General features: G+C 48.2%; 1 protein-coding gene across 1 annotated transcript in view; it reads right to left on the reverse strand.

Annotated features, from left to right (window-relative positions):
• Positions 1 to 6,668: 6,668 nt before the first annotated feature.
• TSPAN32 (tetraspanin 32) overlaps positions 6,669 to 20,045 on the reverse strand; it is a 32,966-nt gene continuing 19,589 nt past the window's right edge. The window contains exons 5-8 of the mRNA XM_074918007.1: positions 14,901 to 15,002; positions 13,348 to 13,440; positions 11,668 to 11,751; positions 6,669 to 9,411 (exon numbers count right to left, since the gene is read on the reverse strand). Coding sequence (XP_074774108.1) covers positions 9,316 to 9,411; positions 11,668 to 11,751; positions 13,348 to 13,440; positions 14,901 to 15,002 — 375 coding nt within the window. The 3' untranslated portion in view covers positions 6,669 to 9,315. The remainder of the gene's footprint in view (positions 9,412 to 11,667; positions 11,752 to 13,347; positions 13,441 to 14,900; positions 15,003 to 20,045) is intronic.

Raw genomic sequence — 20,045 nt, forward strand, 5'->3', positions numbered from 1 at the left:
GTTTAAAAAAACCCTAAAGCTGTGCAACAGAAGTACGATGACATTTCCCAATCTTTTGGTGGAAATCCCCTTGGGCCCACTTGCTCATCACTATAAATACAGATTGCTCTCACCCCACCTTATGTCTCCAGCAAGCTCATTCACTTCTTCTCAGGGCAGAGTGTAAGAGGACTTCTGGTAAGGGCAGCAGCGAACAGCTCCAGCAAAGGTCAGGACCTTATCATGATAGATATGAACTCAGCGCCCGCCTGCAGCACTGTACGTGGAAACCTGCCCTCCTTCTGCCTTGGCACTTCCCTCTAGTGAAAGTATTCCAGGGAGCAGCTTCTCAGCCAAACCTTTTCACACGCAAGAGTCTTCCCTGCCATGCATCCTGTAAGCAGGAATGTGCTGTTAGCTAAGTACACATTTCCTACACACTTACGCTGAAAATCAGTCAACTTGTTCCAAAATCATCCATTGCTCTCAGGGATGAGTTGGTCCAGGGCTCCCTTGTGTTCATCAAACCCTTCTTTGCCCCTCAGTCACAGCCCGTGGTGGTGGGCACCGGGGATGAATAGAAGTTGGCCCCATTCCCCAATTATTTATGCTGAGTACGTCCCTGATTGCGGGCTTGCATAAACCTTTTGTCTCTAAGCCACAGTCACTCATCCAGCCTTACCAACAAAGCTGGAGGTTCATGGGGTTATTTATGCATGTAACTACCATCCCAAATTATCAGTACGACCCATCTGGTTACAGCAATAGCTTTAAACCTGTGTGGCTCCTGCTCATCAATCCAAAGGATAATGCCAGGATCCTGAAGCTGCTCACTTGCTACATCATAACGTCCCACAACATCTTTTTTTTCTGCACCTTCATCCTTTCTAGCTATAAATATTAAAAGAAAAACACACACACACACACACACACACCCCCCAACAAAAGGGGAGGTTGAATATAGGAGGCTATACGAACCAAGGAGCCTCTCATGCACTTAGGTGGCTGTTTCCAGAGAAACTTTTGGAGGCACTGCTTGGACACTCTGTGCGAGGGAGAGGAAGGAACCAGCTGCAAACTGATAAGGCCTTCAGCAGCAGCAGCCCCGCCAGGGACAAAGGAAGATGATTCTCAAATCAACTTTTGTGCACTGGAGAGCAGGCAACCCCAGCTGCAACCACTGACACAAAGTTGGCATTGAAACTGCTTATAGGGAGCTCAGGATTGCCTTTTTTTTTTTTTTTTTTTTGTCACTGCTGCTTTTCTTTTCTTGCTTTTTGCCTTCTTTTTTCTTATGTTGGGAAGTGAATGAAAATGGAAAATGAGAAATAAACCCTCCAAAAAGTGTTTTAGTAAACAATTTGGTTTGGACCTAAGACCGTCCTGTGTCTGGGACCTTCATCCAGGTTGTGTTGGAGCTTGTGCTGCCCAGGGCCCATGTACAGACATGGCTCGGGCAGGAGGAGCAGGGGCACAGCACCACCATCTCCTACATCAAGAAGCTCCCAGTTACTGGTTCTAAACTGGGTTCACCCATGTGGCTGTAGTCCTCACCAAAACTTGGAAGTGGAAAAGAATTTCAAGGTTTGTCCAATTTTTGTTTAGTTTTATTTTGTTTTTTCTTTTTTTAAGCAGCTCAACTGGGTACATTTGAAAACTTTGACCTTAATGTACAGAAAGTAAAAAAACACCACCATGGCACAGCGTCAAGATAACATATACTGTTTCCCAAATTATGTGTGATTTCAGATGTTGTATATTCATTTGTCATTCTGTACTACTTGCTGTACAGTCCGTAAAGTGCCAGAACTGCATTTCAAAGACTCTCAGTGGCTTTATCAGCTCTTTATAAAATGGTGCTGTATAAATAAGTAAAACTAATTTGCACAAATTCAGTTCATGTATCGGTGTCACATGGCGGTATCGAGTGTAAGCGCTATGAATAGGGCTGATGACTTCCCTCTTTGGGAGGACGGGCTGGGTTGGAGTGCTCTGCAGCGAGCCATGAGAACGCAGAGCCGTTTCCCGAGCAGCCAGCTGCAGGCAGGTCTGTGAAGAAGCTGCCTACCCCCCAAGCCTTGCATCACCAAAAGAAAAAAGTAAACTCTACAACAGCCAAAAAAAAAAAAAAAAAAAAGCCCCAGAACTCCAAATGAAAATAAAAACCGCCCTGCCCCGCTTTGAATATGCTTTCGCAGTTGGGTTTGCAGACAGAGTGAAGCAGAAGAGAGGAGAAGTGCTTACAGTGTTTTTCCTCTGTCTGCTGAGCATGGGCTGTTGGGGATTTTTTTTGTGAACCTGTTTATAAAGTCAGTGTCATGCCTGTGGGTTTTGGTGTAGCTGACTTGTATGGGTATGACTCACAAGGGTCCGTTAGAGCAGGTGTGGCTGAGCTCCCTCCCCAACCGGGTTTAGCAGGCGGGTCCCTACCAGCAGGACTCGGAGAACCCAATCCCTGGGACTTCAAGCCTGATTCTTCCTGGGAGATGCCCACCAGCTTTCCAGCAGCTCCACCTTCAAAACCCTTGTGTTTTATAAAAAGCAATGGATCTGTGCCCTCCCCACCTCATACACGTGCCCGGAGAGCTGTCGACCAGGGTGTGAAATGATTAGCATCTAGGCAGGCTCTAAACACCTAGCATCCAGGGTCCCCAGGGGATTTGGGAGACCAGATGGCAGTCCCTCACCCACTGGGGACTACGGGATGGCCACTGAGGTGGTACCCCAGCCGCATGGCTCGGGCTTGTGTGGCAACCCCCCTGCCCTCCTCACAGCAGCACAAAAATGAGGGACAAACCACGAGAGTAAAATGCACATCATACTGCGGGTGAGGTCCTAGTTAGCTTTTAACCACCACATCTTATTTTCCGTGGAAAATATGACAAAAATAGCTTGGATTTCCAATTTACCTGGGGTGTCAAAAAAACCCAAAACCAACAGCAGCATCACCAAAAATCTTTAAATAGGACATTTTGGAGATACAGGAAAAGAAGCTTAGAATTTCATCCTGTGGGAGGCTAATAGTCCCAGAGTGCATAAGAATAACTTCCTAGGCAGCCAACACCCTGCCATACTGATTTTAAAGGCAGGAGCTGAGCAAGGGCAAGCTGCAGGGCATGGACTGGCAGCTCCATCGCCCCGGGAAAGGCCCACCTGTACCCCTGGGGAGCCAGCCGAAGCCTTCATTTTGAGTGGAAAAAATAACATTAAGAATCTCATCCCTGTATCTAAGGGGACATCTCCAGAATATCTTTCCTGTGCCCCGGTGAGAGCGGCTGGTGCCTGCTCATCCAAAAATCCTTGTGCCCGGTTCTGCAAATTCAGCCAAAGCCCCATGACAGCCCAGGGGTTCTGTTTGCCTTGCAGCCTTTTTGAGGGATGAGGCAGGCAGAGACCTGTAGCTGTGCCTGAAGTTTCTGTTTCTAATAAACTCAACAAATGGTTCCCGTCTGTCTCTCTGCCATCTTTAAATATTTATGTCAACGTATCTATGGTGATGGGTCAGGTTATATAAAGAAAAGGAGGAAGCAGGGGGTGGTGGGGAAGGGCAGCATTGGATCCCACCGGAGCTAGGGCAGAAGGAGAGCAAACCTGAGTGGGTTTCCCCATCCAGCCCAGACGCTCCCTCTTCTCAGCTCAGGCTCTGCAGCTCATGAGACCAAAAAGTGCACGTTCGTTTTTCTCCGGTCACCAGAGAGGGCCAAGCTGCAGCTGGGCTTAGTTGAGCTTTGTGAGATGCCATGTGGGAGAGCAAGAGCCCAGCCCATCGATGCAGAGAGCTTCTATTGTATAATCAATGTATAATTCATTAGTAGGTGAATAAAGACTGGAATAGCTTATTGCTGATGTAACCGGGCTAAAATGAAAGCTAGCACGTCTGTGAGCAAGCTGGTGCACACAGGGGTTAAACAATAGCACTTAGTGATGCTGAGGGGGGAGAGGGGGGATTTTGCCTTGGGAGAACATAAGCAACCCAGCTAGCTGCTGCAGAGGCTCCAGGGAGAGCAATGCAGGGATATGCATCTCCCTGGCAAAACTACTGGGAAAGACCTTTCTTTTTCACTTACTGGAGTCTAAGGGAATAGCATCTGGTGGATGGGAGGGTATTAGCAGTGAGTGGGCACCTTAGCTGAAAGTATTTCTCCCAAGATGTGCTGATTCCTTGCAACATGAGAGTCTGCCCTGTGTCTCTTCCAGATAAAGGGATGGGTATTTTTTCCTCAAGGTCCTCTGGCAGGGGTAGATACGCAGGTTGCCTCCAGGCATTAAGTTGTTCGATGGATGCCCAAAACACTGACTAAAGTCGGCACTGGGTTTGTGCTGGGGGTGAGAGGGCCAGCACGGCGGGGAGGGGAGCAGCCTCGCCACAGGGCCTGCAACTGGTCACGGGTTTGGCAGCTACGGTCAGAAGCTGCAAGATACGCACCGCCTGTTTTTCCAAAACAGCCTCAGAGGCTGCTCTGGGGCTCCCCCTCCTCGCTCCTGTGCTCTCCTCCACCGTCCCCACAGTGCTACATCTCCCAGCAGGCAGGGTTGATGCTCGCTGCCAGTTGCTCACCTTCCCAGAGGAGGAACTACACAGTTAAGAAAAAAAAAAAAAAAAAATCTCTTCTTACCCCAGTATAGCATTTTACTGAAAGAGAAAACTGCAGACACCTCACGTGAGATGTGTGGCATGTGTGATCTGACCGTGTATTCAAAGCAGGTTCTGACGTTACCCTCCTTTAGCGCTGCTGGCGGAGATCTCCCACATGGAGCATCTACCACCTCTGGCTGCATTTCTAGAGAATTCTAGCCAGTTGCTTTTGCAAATGCATTGCTTCTGTGTCTTGTTAAAAATAAAAAATCTATGAACTATTTATTATAAAAAATATATATATTTCCTATGTCTACAGCTTGGACATGCAGCTTCACCTTGGCAGGAGATGGCTTTCTTACCACCCCAGTGCTGCAAAGGCCCACCCAAAGTTGCCCGTTTATAAGGTTTTGGAAGGACTTGCTCAGCAGCATCTCCTTTAGGAGCTTGCTGCAGGCGTGAATCAGAGTAGCACAGCAAAGGGGCCGTTGCAGGAGAAGTTGTATTGCAGGGCAATGGGAACTAGCAGACACACAGCCAATAGGGCAGGAAACAGCAGAACATTTTGGAACCAAGCCAGCACACCAGGAGGCTGAAAGATACCCGCTCTCCACCGAATCCCTCTAGAGAGTCAGTAAATTGCGTAACCTGTGCTTTTCACAACTGCTCCGAGCTCCTCGGATTTTTTTCCAGGTAGTGGAAAAGCTCGATCTGCAGAAGCCCTCGGCTGCTGTGCAAAGCTGTGCCCTGCTCACCTGCAATTCCGCCCGAGCAATATATTGAAAAGCAGCATCTGCTGCTGTCGGAGCAGGCGCTGGGAAAGCTCCCCTGGCTCGTGAGCAAGCTGTGGTCAGGCCACCCACAGGCATGCGGCGAGCCCCACGTAAAGCCTCAGGAGAAATTAATGCTCCCGCTGGCAGAGCCAGGCCTGAGCCGTGTGTGGGCAGTGAAGGATGGAGAGCAGCACAAACGGCTCCCTGCTGCTGCCGGGGGCTGATGCTCCCCAGCCCCAGAAGGAATCGCCCGGCCTTAGGTTGCTCCCTCTTCCCTGTCCTCAGAGCTGGGTGTTTATCTAAAACAAAAGGAAATGCGTGAGCACAAGCTAATGCATACCCACTGAGAGGCCAAACTGCAATTGCCCAGGTAACCTTAGTGGAGCTAATTGATAATTTCTGAAGATAATTGATAATTAATTGGAGCCAATTCACAGCAAAATATTGAAATTTGCACCTTTGGTCTCTTTTTTTCCCCTTCTTTCATATGCCTACATAAACAGGGATTTCTCTCCTACCAGAGTTTGAGTGTTGACATGCTTGTAACAACCAGCATCCCCTTGTGCAAGCCCTGGGAAGGCTCACTGGCTCTGCAGGTGTCTCCCAGCCTGGCTGCTAGCCTTGCATCCCCACTGCTCAACTCCGTGTTCTTATCCCAACAAAATCTCTCTCTTGCTCTTCTCAACATCAGGTAAATCCCGGCAGTGCTTACAAATAGGTTCCCCGGGTTTTGCTCTGGTTGCGTAAGAGCTGTAATTTGCCTATAGCAAGCAGCAAATTAGGGACTAGCAAGTGCAAGCACCTGCAGGACAGGGATTTTTTGTTGGCACAGGTGTAAAAACCCACTCAACAGCCACCTGCCTCACAGCTTCCATCCAGCCATCCCTGGGTGCTGCCATTTCTACAACCGTGAACAAAATGGTAACTCTGCCCTTCTCTGCAACAGGTTTCTAAAAACCAAGGGTTGAAGGTATCTGCTTTCCTGCTGCTGGAAATGATGGTGGGATGCCACAGCAGGGCAGCAGGAGGTCTGGCAGAAGAGCTTGTCCAGCAGAGCACTGCTCTCCCACCTGCTCATTAGAGATAATTGCTTCTTGCAGGGGAACTCCAGCAGCAGGTGAAATGGGAACAAAGATCACAAGACAGCCAGCGCATACATACAGAACAAGGGGTTTGGGTTTTTTTTACAGTTTATTGGATTATTTTTTAGCAAAAAAACCCCTACCTAAACCCCTATTGGCTATTGGAGGAAGAAAAGGGACTTCCAGCTTCCCGGGACAAGAAATTGCACGCTTCCAGTCTGCTGCTTACTGGGAAGAAGAAATGATGCTTGTCCAGGCACATTATCCTCTCGTGAGATGGTTTGGTGCAGGTCATGTTCTCACCCCTGCTGCCACTACCACAGAAATTATTTGCAGAGGTGTGAATACCGCAGCTACGCGTGAGCACACCTACAGGGCCACTGCTGAAAGGGCACCTGCTGCTTCTCATGAAGTTTGAGCCATCACATGATTAAAGGGATGTGAGAGCTGAGGGAGAGGGATGCAATAGCCTCTCAGGTTTCTTTATCATATATATGCTACTCCTGTCCCTAATAATCCCTTTACATCAAAAATTGACCTGGCAAGGAAGAGCACCTAAAGCTTTAGCAGTCCTGGTAGTGAAGCTTTACTGGAGATCTTTTCTACTTGACTTTAAAGTTGATGCAACTTCAGCAGGTAACCCACACTGGTAACTCGTGCCACTGATTTGCTCAATCTCTGACGTTTTTTGACATGGTAGACCTTCATCACAGAGCGGTGGGGTAAGACCTGACTACCTAGTGTTCAAAAAAGTGGAACTGCAGAAATCCTTCATACAGATACTTAAGTCTTTATTGCTTAAATGTGTCCTTAAGCTTTTCTTTCCTGCCCCTGCTTGTGTTACTCTGCGTGAGGTACGTGCCTGCTGCCCCAGCAGCTGGTCAAGGGTAGGATGAGTCTGATGAGCAGCTCCTTTTCCTCCAAAGGACCATTGACATCCTCTCCCTCTTGGATTCTGGGACAGGCCAGCGCCAGCTGCCCAGGGAATATCTCTTCCCAGCACTGAAAGAATTACTTGAGGGCTCTCCCATGACGCAAACCCCTGAGCAATGCAGGCAGCCTCATGCACAGCAGCAGAAGAAGGAATGACAGCCTTTTGCAAGAAATTCGTCTGTATTGAAGCAACCACGAGTCACATGAGTTGCCAGCTGGCCTGAGGAATAACAATAGCAGTGGCCTGGACAATACCAGCTGGAGATCACAGGGGAGATTGTCTCTCTCTAGAGAGGGATTTACTTAACATTACCCATATAGATGTAAGTGAATCTTTCTCCACTGCTAGAAAGCAGGTATGTTGGCAGGTGCATATCAGCACTAAATCCCCGTTAGACCAAGGAGTGGTGGTGACTGCCAGGAGGTGGCCTGAATAATACTCTGAAGCAGTTTGAACTTGATCCTGCTTTGAGTGAAGTCAGTGGTGAAGCCCTACTGGTTCCAAGGGAGTGGGATGAAGAGCGATAGACCTTTTCCACCCCTCTCAACGTAATTCATTCCAATATATTTGCAGCCATGTTAAAATGCTAACCAGGCGCTGTACTGCTGTTCTTGTACGTGCAGCAGCCCCTGCCTGAGGGCCAGGACCTGTCCTGAACTTCAGCATGGGGGTTTCCACATTTATCTCAATAAACAATTGCTACTTACTGCTTTTCCTGGCTAAAAGCCACAACAAAGGAGAGGGGTGAAGGCTGTTGTTGGTTCAACAAACCTTTCACATAGCCATGTAGTTTCCAGCAGGTGCTAAATCTATTGCAATGATGGGTTTCAGCTCAGAAGCAGCTCTGCCTCCTCACAATGAGGGCAAGGCACACCAGGGAGCTGAGGTTTGAGCTAGACTGAGAGCCGAGTTCTTCAGCTGATTGAGGCTTTTAAAATTTGTTTATTATTGATAAGGTGATGTAAAGAGGACATGGAGTTGGACATTGTATTGTTTGACCTGGCTGGAGATCAGTCCTGTTCTCTTACAGATTTAAACTTCAGTCATGCATCTATGTGTAATATCAAAGTCCTTTTGTATTGCACAGCAGCACAGTGGGTTAGTGAAGCTAGATACACACAGGGCTAAGGCTGGAAGCTGAACAAGCCCCTGTGAAATCAGTGTGGCATTAAGCTCTAGGAGGTTGACTAAATCCTCAGAATTAAAAAATAATGTTGTATTGCATTAGCAAGGAGGAATAACAGAGGGATCTGTCCTTATTCTGGACATTTATTTCAAAGCTAGTGCTTTCTGATTTTTGCCCTGATTTCTACCAGAAGCGCTGTAAATCTGGCAATATTTGAAAACGGGAGAAAAACAGGAGATGGTCGTTGGATGCCTACACACTTGAGCATGATCCAGCATGTGCCCAAAGTCAATCATTATGAGTGTCCAGGCTAGGAGAGCACATTTCCCATCAGCAATGACACACTTTGTGTCCACGTATTTGCTGATAGCACCGGATTGGTCCTGGGCTGTGATCCAAAGCCATCTTCCTAGACACACTGCATCTTTGGGGGTCACAGGGAACTGCTCAGACGGCAGTATAAGAGAAGTTTGGTTTATTGTTGTGATTTGATTTTTGCTAGGCTTTTCTCTCTGTTTTTGCCATAAGACTCTGTTTGTGACCTGCCTGTGGAGCTACAGCCCACATGTCCCTCGGCGAGGCAATCTGCACGTCCGAGCCCAGGTGCATGTCTCAGTCCTTGTCTGTTTTTGGTGAAGGTGTGGGGCTGTTCCTCCGCAGAGCATCGTCTGCTCTGACCAGCTTGGAAACACACACCAACTCGTAGTGCAGGAAGGGGAAACACGAGACATGTGTCCCACCACCTGCCCCACACGCCTTCCCTGGGGGATTTTGTGGGTGACTTCAGACATCCTCCTGCACCAAGAACTGGCTCGACCTGGTAGAGATGCCCAGGTGATGGGACTCTACCTTCCTCGTAGGATGTATTTGCCTTTCCTGTCCAGGTTGTTGCTGAAGTGGATGGAGAACCAGAGGAATGAAGTCAGGATCATCCCATAAACCTAAAAGGAAATAAATGAGACAAACAATGAAATGCCAGACTGATTATGATGCTCCATCTGTGCAGATATGCGATCAGAAATGTTGCCCATTAGTCCACTTGGCACTTCTGAATTTATGTATCGGGATGCTACATTTTTCTTGAGAGCTGTTTTTCAGTAAAATGGTGAACATCAATTCCAACATAAGAGAAAATCCCCCCCCAACACATGGTTAAAGCATCTGATTGAAATTAACACAGCACAACTCAAACCCAGTCCTAAAAATACCAAGAAGTGAGACGAAACCAGGAAATTCAAATTTCAAATTCCTGCCACAAAACATTCCTCTACGCAAACAAACATATCTCTCTCATAATAGCCTTCTGTAAAAATAACATAGGGAGAAAAAACAAAAAACCACCACCAAACCTCACGCATTGTTTGGAGTAAAAATCCCCAACAAAACAAAAAGCCCTAACAATATCCAAACCCTACCCCGTGCATGTACACAGTTGGAAATGCCGAGGACAGTATTCTTCCTTTGCACTGTGATATTCTACCTCGTATATCACACACCAGGATTTACACAGGCAGTGTATCAAAGGTAAGGCTGCAGTGGGAAGGATAATGAGGGCTGCAACAACATGCTTCTTCCTCAAAGTCTGCCTTAACGTGCAAGCGCCTTTGGTTGCAGCTTGATGTGGGGATATGTGTGCATTGTTGGCAGAGGGACAGTGACATCAGAGCAGCTATAACCCTCATCGTGCGCTTCCTTTGCACCCTGCCATCACAATAGGGAACTGTGCAGTGAGATTTCCTCTCACACACACTTCAAAGATAGCCGCCTTATCTGGCTATAGCATCAAGCTGTGAAAAAAAAAAAAACCAACCATATATAATAAAAACACTCCCTCTTTTGTCTGAATATAGCTGCAGTGAAATTCCTCCTATACCTGAGAAAAATTAGAAAGCGACACCAAATATTCACACATGACTTTACATTTATAGCCCCATAGCAACGCCTGATGGTTTTCCTAATTTACTGCTAGCAGTATAAAATACAAAAGTGTTTATTCCTCTGGGTTTTGTTTAGATGAAGAAGAGTCTTCTAACCCATAACTGTGCCAAGGTGGACACAAGTAGTAAAAAAAAAAAAAAATCTCCACAGACACATTCAGTCAGGGAAGGTTGTTCCAGCTGGGGAGCAGCATGGAGATATCACAGCAGACCAAACCTCCCTTCATGGTGAAGTAGTAAGTCTGCTGGTGTGTACTCTTTCCTGGCGTGCCCCACCACACATGCAGGGTCCTCATGTAGAGGTAATTACAGTGATAAACCTCTGCCAAGCAGTGGGTGGGCATATGTTTTAATTAGCAGTGTTCTCCAGCTCCAAAGGGACTGTCCCCATGCAGCCACCAAGCCCCCTCGCCACTGAAGGACACACTCCTCTTACAGCATTTAATTTGTCCTTTTGTCCTTCCCTACGTAAGACTCAAATTCAGTACAGACCGTTTCTACCCAAGCCATCCTCTGAAGATGATCCTAACCCTACTCTGCAAGATCCTCCTTGAAAGACGGCACCTGGGAGCCCAGGCCACACGCTCTGCCCCTCTCTTTCTCAGCTTGAGCCTCACAAGCCCACGCTTCACCCACCACTGCCCGACATGCACCTTACCAGCTTTGTTAGTGGTCATTAATAGGATGAGACCTTCCTTCCCCTTCCTGCACAGCTCTCCACTTCACTGCTGGTGCTCAGTACCTTTCAAGACCTTCCAGCTCTGGCCGCACAAAGCGACTTCCCAGGCTGAGCTGGAAGGCAGCCAGCAAGCACTGGGCGAGGAGAGGCTGCAAGTTTCCTAAAATATGGAACTTTTACTGCATCTCCTTTTCCACATTTGTTGTTGGCTTCCCAAGTGATCCGCAAGCCCTGCGCCAGGCGACAAGGCGTCTCGCTTGCAGGAGAAGACGTGGAGGCGAGCCTGGGCAGATGAAACACAAACACTGCTGCTCCCCGCTGCTGTGCCCCTAGTTTGGGCAGAAAATCCATGCAGTGAACCTATTCCTGCAGGAAAACCCCTCCGACCATCAGCCTGGCCAAGACAGGTCCAGGCCCTGTCTTAATTTCCTGTCTTAATTTTCCTTTGCCGCCACTTGTTTCTCTGCTGCCAGTCTCCAGAATCATCTGAAATCCCAGCTCCTGGGGGCTAATTTAGAATGCGCCTCCCCCGTTGGAGCCTGCCTCTAGGGGCCAAAATGCAAAGGAACAAACATAGCTACCGTGAAGCCGATGGTGACACCCAAGATCGTGGAGACGAAGTCCATGTGCTTCTTCAGGAAGTCCTGGATCTCCTGCAGGCAGTCCTGGGAGGAGAGAGACACCCCTTGGAGCACAGCAGCAGCCTGGAGCGGGGTGGGGGGGCTTCATCCCCCCACAGCAATGTCATGACCCCAAATAGAGGCAAGGGGGGCCACAGCACTGCACAGCTGGGCTGCTCCATGGGCAGCTCTCCTTTTTTCTGCTGCTTGGTGCAACTTGGGAAGACACACACCTGCAGTATATTTTCTGTTACTACAATACACCTATGACTTTTCTTGGCATGATGGGTTTTGGACTGTGGGGATGTGTGTGAGCCCTGATAAGTGTGGTCATGCAGAAGCTTTTTTCTTTCCACCCGCTGGAAAATGGAAAGAGGGAAATAAAGATGGAAAAGCAAAGCACATAATGCTAAATACGTTCCCCAAAGATACTAATGAACAGCTGAATTTTGCAAGGTGTCTCAAGCATTAATATACATTAGCCTTAAGCATGGCAGTGGCCCCATGGAAATCCAGGAGGTGTTAGCCAAGACAGCCATTGCAAAAATGCAAGAGCATGCCCCTGATGAAGTGATCTGCAGAGTGAGGTAAGAGCACTCAAAGCCAGGAGCAAATGTAGTGCAGCTACCAAACTCTGTGGTTCCCCGGGTTGCATAATGCATTCTCCCACCCACCTCCCCCGGCTCACAACCAGAGGAAATACAAACCATTCGCTGGGGGAACAGAGTCACCTCTACGGTGCTGGGTTTTGCTCTGCTCTCCCTTCCTGCTCTTTGAGCCAAGGCCAACCTTGCTTCGAGATGCAACATTCCAGAGGCAGCGCCTTGAAACGCTGCCCCGTGGGCTGACACGTGACTGCGCAGCACAGCATGCTCTTAGCACTTGACGTCTTCGCCTAACAACAATGTTTTTGTATAGCTGTAGCAACATGGTTTTGTTTTTCCTAGGGACAACATACATATTGATGCTGGTGGCTTTAGCTACTTCAGCTGATTTGGCTACTCCAGTGGAGGAAAAATAATCATACAATAGATTTGCTCAGAAAGTATGAAGTCTACGCTGCAGCTTCAGCACAAAGGCAGTCTAATACTGGTGGCTTCTCCGACAACTTCACTGAGATACTGCAGAGAGCAGGAATGAAGTGTACTTGATGAAGCTACTGCTGTGCATCCTCATCCTGCTTCATTAATTTCTCATTTTAATACCTATTTAATGCCATGGGGAAAAGGGAGTACAGCGAATTCCACATTTGCTGTTAATGGGACACTTTAAGGCTCAGAAACCAGTGTCACATGGAAAAGTCCATCAGGTTTTTTTGAGTTTAGATCCATGCTTGTGGTATCTCACACTCTGCACATGCAGGAGGAAGCTGGAGGGAAGCGACGGGCTGCAAACACAAACATTCTGAAGGCTTTCTGAAGTCACAAAAGAAACCATATCTGCAGGTGTGAGTTCTGCTGATCCACCCAGGCTCCTCCGGACGGTGAGGCGACTCCTTATTAAAACAACAAACCCCAACCCATAGCAACCCCAACCAATGAAAAAGCCAAAACTCATTAACACTTAAACACCAGTGAGGTTTTAACAGTTAGTGAGTAGTGACACAACCCCACTGTGGGGTGGAAGAAGCCTTTCTCTTACCTGTCCTGCATCACGTGCTGGGCCAGGTGGGCATGTCTTGCTCTCAATGTTGGCCGTGTCCCCAAATGGGGAGTGCTTCCCACAGCACAGGAACTGGAAGAGAGGGAGAGGTCTGACAGCTGCTGCGGCGATGTGCCACCCTTCCTCCCTGCCACCCCAGGCAGGGCTATACAACCAGGCCTGCGAGGAGCGAAGCGCACCGCTATACAATCGACAACTGCAGCAATGGAGTTGTTTAAATTCAGAGGAAGGGAATGAATCTGGCCCCAAACTTGCCCGTGCTCCTCTAGGAGTGCTGCGCGGAGCTGGGGCCAAGCCCTCCCTCCACAGTCACACCAGGTCTCACAGTGGCTGCTCTGGAAAACCCAGAAATGCACAGACTCACGTTTCCAGCACTTGTTCTGGGTTGAGGCGGTCCCCTGCAACACCCACTGTGGAGCTGGTTTGCTATAGCCAGGGTGAACTGGCCATCTTGGAGCTCTAGCAGAAGGAAAACATAAAGGACTGTTTCTCCATCAATTAAAGTGGCTAAAACAAGCAACTGAGGAAGGTGGGTATTGTGCCTGTTTCTCCTTGCCGAGCTGGGCTCTGGGGGTGCTGCTCCTCAGCGCTGCAGAGCAAGCACCACCACGCGTGGTCACGGCTCTCAGGGTCACCACCATTGTTGCAATGAGAAACATTTGTCCTTTTCTGCGTTTTGAGAAGCACGCATGAAAGCAGCTTTGGAAAGTACTTGTTATCATGATTTAAGAAAACACAGAAGGATAAAAGGAGTTGTGTGGGAGGTGTCTGGAAACAGGCGAGCAGAGCTGACCTTCCCATCCAGCCCCGCTGCGTGCCATGAACTCACTACCCAAACAGGCCCTGCTGCGCCAGGAGATGGCATCTCCTTTACTCAGTGGGGACTCGGGAGTTTCTCACGACAGGGAACATCCTCACTCATCTCCCGTGGCTTTGAGAGTAAGCGTCTTCCCTGTGCTCTGGGCAGCCACCCTTAACCACCTCCTGAGCTACAGAGAAGTGCCCTGCGCCAGCAGTGTCCTGGGTGCTGGTTTTGTGGAGCTTGCTAGCAGCCTCCAGCACTGTGAGAGGCCATGTAGCCTCCAGTACTCCTCAGCCATAGGCTCAAGGGTAAACAGAAATAACCAAGTCTAAATAATTCTGCTGGAAAATGTGTAATTCCTCTCCCCTCTACCTGACACGGGACACCAGAGAGGTGTATACCCATTTTCTCACGCCACAGATAGGGAGCAGAGGGCCTGCTGAGACAGACAACATATATATCAGCTAGAGCACAGAAGCTTTGAAGATCTTGCATCAGGGTGATGCTCAGGTAGGTTTCCCTTTCCTCCTGTGGATAATCTGGTTGGTCAAACCTGGAAAATGAAGAGCAGGAAGGCAGGAGCAGACTTCACAGCAGACTGGAGGACGCGGAGGGAAAATGTCATTGCAACATCCATGAGGCAGAGCACAGGCATCAGCTTCAGCCTGCCAAAACCACTGGGGAGATACCCCAGGGCAAGGTTTTCTGCTAAGGCTGAAAGACAACTTACTGCTTCGTGGATGGCAGTCAGTTCATGCCTCCTGAAGCTGGAGGTGTTCCTCCTCACCTCCTCGTACACAAGGTCATACACATCCATCATGCTGTCTTCCACCTGCGATGAAAGCAGAGATTTGTACATGCAAACACTGACCACAGTCATCTCGGGAGGGAAATATGCTCCTCTGTCATCCCCCTAGAAGCCCTCCCAGGTACAGCAAGACAAGAAGTGCAGCGATTAAGTGATTACCTTGCAGCAGCAGGAGCTGATCTACGACCCACCATGCACCAAGGGGCACCTACAACATGGTGAGTCCCAGAAGAAAGGCTGCAATAGTGCATGTGTACCACCTTCTGCTAGGTGTGGACCCTTTCACATCACGCTGGAGTCTCACCAGCTGGAGCTTTTGGCCTGTTTTGGGTTTAGTGTCAGACAAGAACTCAGGTGCCTGTGAGCAGTGTGCCTCTGAGTCCCTCTGCCAGGCAGGGATGACACCATTTCCCCATCCTGATGGGGGACTGTGAGAACAGGCACACATGACCATGAGATGCTAAAATGCAAAGGTGAGAGGACCTCAGAGGGCTGGTGTTGTCCCAGTGATGGAGCAGATCCTCTGAACAGAGCCAAAAAATAGCAGAGTGATTCAGTGGTGAATCAGACCCTAAATATTTACCAAATGTGTGAGAACTCACAGCTTGACAGATCCCAGCCAACTCCTGCTTGGGTTTCAAAGGAAAAAATATGACAATTGCCTTCAGTGTCTGGAGTCAAACCCTTATTTCTTCCTTTCGCTTTCCCTCGCTTCTTCAGCAGCATCCATCTGAGGGGGCCTGCAGGCAACGCTTAGCTTTTTTTGGGGAAAAAAATAAAAATCAAGTGGCAAGACAGACGGAGCAGGCAGCTGCGTGGGGAGGGACAGGCACTCCAGGAACAGAGCCATCTCTCAGTGAGGCTTTTCAGCTCCATCTTAAGGGCCTGTGCTTGGAAATTACTCTAGGGGAAGAAAATCCCAATGCTGTCTGCTCAGGGGTGAAATCAGGGTCATTCAAGGTGATTACAGCCATCATTGCAGTATTGCTCTGCCCTGCCCGGCTGCCCAAAACACAACCAACTAACGGAGGCTGATAACCAGGAGGGGAGAGAGGGAGGTTGAGAAGGTTACTTGTATCCGACTTGGCTCCATGCTGACAGAAATAGGGTTTGAGGGCTCACATCTGAAGATTTTCCACTGCTGTCAACATGGCATAGAAGTGAAGGGCTTGGGGGTTTCTCTGTATTTATCTGCAGCAAAGCTGCCATCACCCCCCCCCGGATGCTCCATCACCCACCACGGAGCAATCAGTAGGTTTCAGGACAACACATCTTTAACAAGAGAGGTCTGATGACGGATGGGGCACAGATATTCTGAGCCAAGCAAAAACCCCTCCATAGCAAGGTGCACGATGCTGAGCACAGGTGAGGAGGGAGGATGCTCATTTTGTCACCCCCAAGTATCGAAGTGCATCGAGTGGGACGGGCACAGCAGTAAGACAAGACCTCTACCAGACCTGTGCGCCATCCTTCCCCTGAGCAAACCTTAAACCCCAACAAAAGGGAAAACACCCAAGCTTTTCTAGCTTCTTGTGGGCAATAAAATAGCTTTCCAGCAGCAGCAATTAAATAAATGGATTCAATAAAACGAGTATCCATTTCCACTGAAGAATTGGATTAGGAATAATGAAAAAAGAATAATCTTTTGACCTTATGCTGCTGAGGAAGGAAGGAAGAACAGAGCAGCTGGCTTCTTAACCCAAGAAATTACTACTTTACAACTGTATTCAACTTAAACCAAGGTAAGATGAGACTTTGCCTAGTGATGTTTCATCTGCAAAGACCGTCACAGGCTCCCTAGCAGCAAAGCTCTGACCACACCACCAGAACCAACTCCCTATGCAGGAAAGTTAACGTTTATTAGTATTCTGTGCTGGTAATAAACCTCTGGGCCCAGCTGAGCCTGATGTCCTCCTCAGCAGCTTCCCCGGTGTTGTGGTACACTAAGCAACCTGGGAGGAGGGCAGGTGAGCTGCCCAGATGTTGGCAGCTGCTGGCCACTGCCCGTAGCTGCCTGGAGCAGCTGCCAGACAGGCGAGCTCCTCCGGCTGCACGAAGCCACAGGAGGATCGATTTGATCAGCAGAGGTCCTGCCTGACGGAGTGGTGCACCTTTGCAACTTCCTCATTATTTTACATACCATGCAGGGACATGAAACATTGGCACTAAGGCTGTTTGAAGGGGGCGAGTGGATAGGAAAGAACTGAAGAAACAAGGTGCCTGTAACGAAGCTATGACAGAAAACGATTCCAACTGTTGGAAACAATTAGGGAAGAAACCACAAGCAGTCACCATTTCACAGCCAGTTACCGACTACAGGGACGGTGATGATGATGAGGAGGGTAACCTCCAGGTACATAATGACTACTACAGACCTCAATTGCACCCTGTTTCTGAGCTTGCTTCTCAGTTATTTACTGATTGGGTTTGTTTGGGGTTGTTGGTTGTTTGTTTTTTTTTTTCACTTTGCCAAGCAGCCTCGAAGAGCTGAGAGCACAAGGGATTAAATGGAAAATGTTTTATAGCAATAATTTCCTTTAGAATGTGTGTCTGGGCAAGCCTAAAAGTACAATTTGCTGATTAGTCATTCTCAGCATTTCTATCTAGCAATTATATCTAGCATTTATATCCAGCTATTATCTGAATACCCTATTCAGATCCTAGTAGGGAATATAAAACTACAAAACCATTTTTTAAAGAGTGAATTGACTATAGTTCCTCCACATCATCTTTCTGATTTTTGCTAGAATCATTGGATTTTGGAGGGGAAAATTGCTGTCTTCATACAGCGCGGCGGTCTGTTTTCAAAGATTACTGCAGAGAGCTCTCATTCAAATATTTCAGAGGTAGGTATGAAGTACTAAATCTCTGTTATTTATCACTGGCTGCTTCCTTCTGTGCAGGAGACGGTGACACAGAGCACAGGAGAGGTCTGGTTTAATAAGAGACATACAAGAGCAAAAGGTTGCACTGATGAGCCATCATCTTTGCAACTTTTCTGCCTCAGATGGGGTTATGTTTATACTCAGAGCTGCAGCCAAGCTCTAAAGCACCAGTCACACGAGCAGCATCTATCCAGACCAAAATGTCACACTAACTCATGCATGCCTAATGATGTAAAAAATAAAACCTGAAAGCACGAGATAGTCACCAGGTGGTTTCATGACCTGTCCTTATTTGCAACATTATTTTATCCAGCAGACACAAGTTCATCCCTATATATTCCTTTGATCTGGGACATAAGAGAGCGAAGAGCTAGACTGCAGCACTGCTTTGTGCTCAGCTGCTGTCCTCAGCAGACTCCCATTGCACACTCCACTGATGGGCAACTTTGAGTCCGTCGCCTCAAAATAATTTTCTTTTTCCATTTCTTACACCAGGTGTTGGAGAAAAAAAAAAATTAAAATAATCAGGGTGCTTTCTCTCACAGTTAGGCAACAGGATGCCGTTTGAGTGGTTATGCTGATACTGTTAATAACATGCTTTAAGAAAACCGCAGCTGTGCCCCATCCCTTAACTCAAACAGTAGTTAGCACGTAATGGTCTGGCACAGCTGGAGAAAGGGAGTGTGGGCTTCTTTTTGAAAGGTCTTACACTCCCCCCACGCATAAGCATCATTGCAGACACATGGATTTTCCTGTTCCTAGTGACGTGCGACGACAAACTGCTGCACGAGTATTTCTGGATGAAGCTGTCCCTTGGAAGGAGATGGTGCCTGCAATGCTTGTCAGTAAAAAAACACCAAGAGCTGAAGCATCAGCTGGGCTTTGGCTTAAGAAAAATCTCCAGGTTAAGTGATACGGAGGACACACCTTACAGCAATTCTTTTCCTGGAAGAAGCTGGGTGAAATGTTCCAGCTTTAAATTGATCAAATAATTGCTGCCTCCCATATCTGTCTGCATTCCTCAATGAAACATTCATTTAGGGATGCTATCAATGGATTGCTGGATGCAACAAATGGAAAATCACCGCTGAGATTGATGTGGCTGACTTCAGCTGACTCAATAGAGTTGCATTTTTCACTTAAAGTAAAAGAAAGCAGGAATTTTGAGATTGTTTATCATCCTCTAAGTCCTTTATCCCCCAAGAAGCAGGATTTATGACTGCAGGAAGGCATTTACTCTAAGCCATTAGTGTTCTTGCCCTTGGCTATTAGAATCTAAAGCAAATTTCAGTCTTACCTCCTTCAAGAGGAAAATTGACATTTTTGACTTCGGTTATTTATCAAGGAGAGTTTCTATCTGTGTCATGGTTTAACCCCAGCCAGCAACTAAATCCCACACAGCTGCTTGCTCACTCCCCCCAGAGAAAATCGGAAGGGTAAAAGTGAGAAAACTTGTGGGTTGAGATATAGACAGTTTAATAGGCAAAGCAAAAGCCGGGTGTGCAAGCAAACCAACACAAGGAATTCATGGCCCCCCGCCCATGGGCAGGCGGGTGCTCAGCCATCTCCAGCACGGCCGGGCTCCATCACGCGTAACGGTGACTTGGGGAGACAAACGCCACCACTGCGAACGTCCCCCCCTTCCTCCTCCTCCCCCAGCTGTATGTGCTGAGCATGAGCCGTCGGGTGGGGGATACCCCTGGGGTCAGCTGTCCCCGCTGTGTCCCCTCCCAGCTCCTTGTGCACCCCCAGGCTGCTCGCTGGGGGTGGGGGGAGAGGCAGAAAAGGCCTTGGCTCTGTGTAAGCCCTGCTCAGCGGTAACAAAAACATCCCTGTGTTATCAGCGCTGTGTTCAGCACAGATCCAAACCACAACCCCATACTACCTACTAGGAGGAAAATGAACTCCATCCCAGCCAAAACCAGCACAACCTGTGACTGGATTTGGAACAGAAAGATCAGACAAGGAGGTCAGCCTTCAGTTCCTGATGCCTTTGCAAGCCGGAGAAGTCAGTAAATCCCCTCCTGCTGCCAGCGAATGCCTGTGCCTGGGCTAGTCTTGCTTAGATGTACATTGGAAAGCTAATGTAGCCTTGTACCAAGAAGTCTGACACTCACTCAGTGAACCACCTTTGCAACAGTCATCAGCCAAAAATCCCTCTGCAGAGCTGGAGCTCAAGGCA

Source organism: Athene noctua, chromosome 14 (genome assembly GCF_965140245.1).
Source record: "Athene noctua chromosome 14, bAthNoc1.hap1.1, whole genome shotgun sequence".
NCBI lineage: Eukaryota > Metazoa > Chordata > Aves > Strigiformes > Strigidae > Athene > Athene noctua.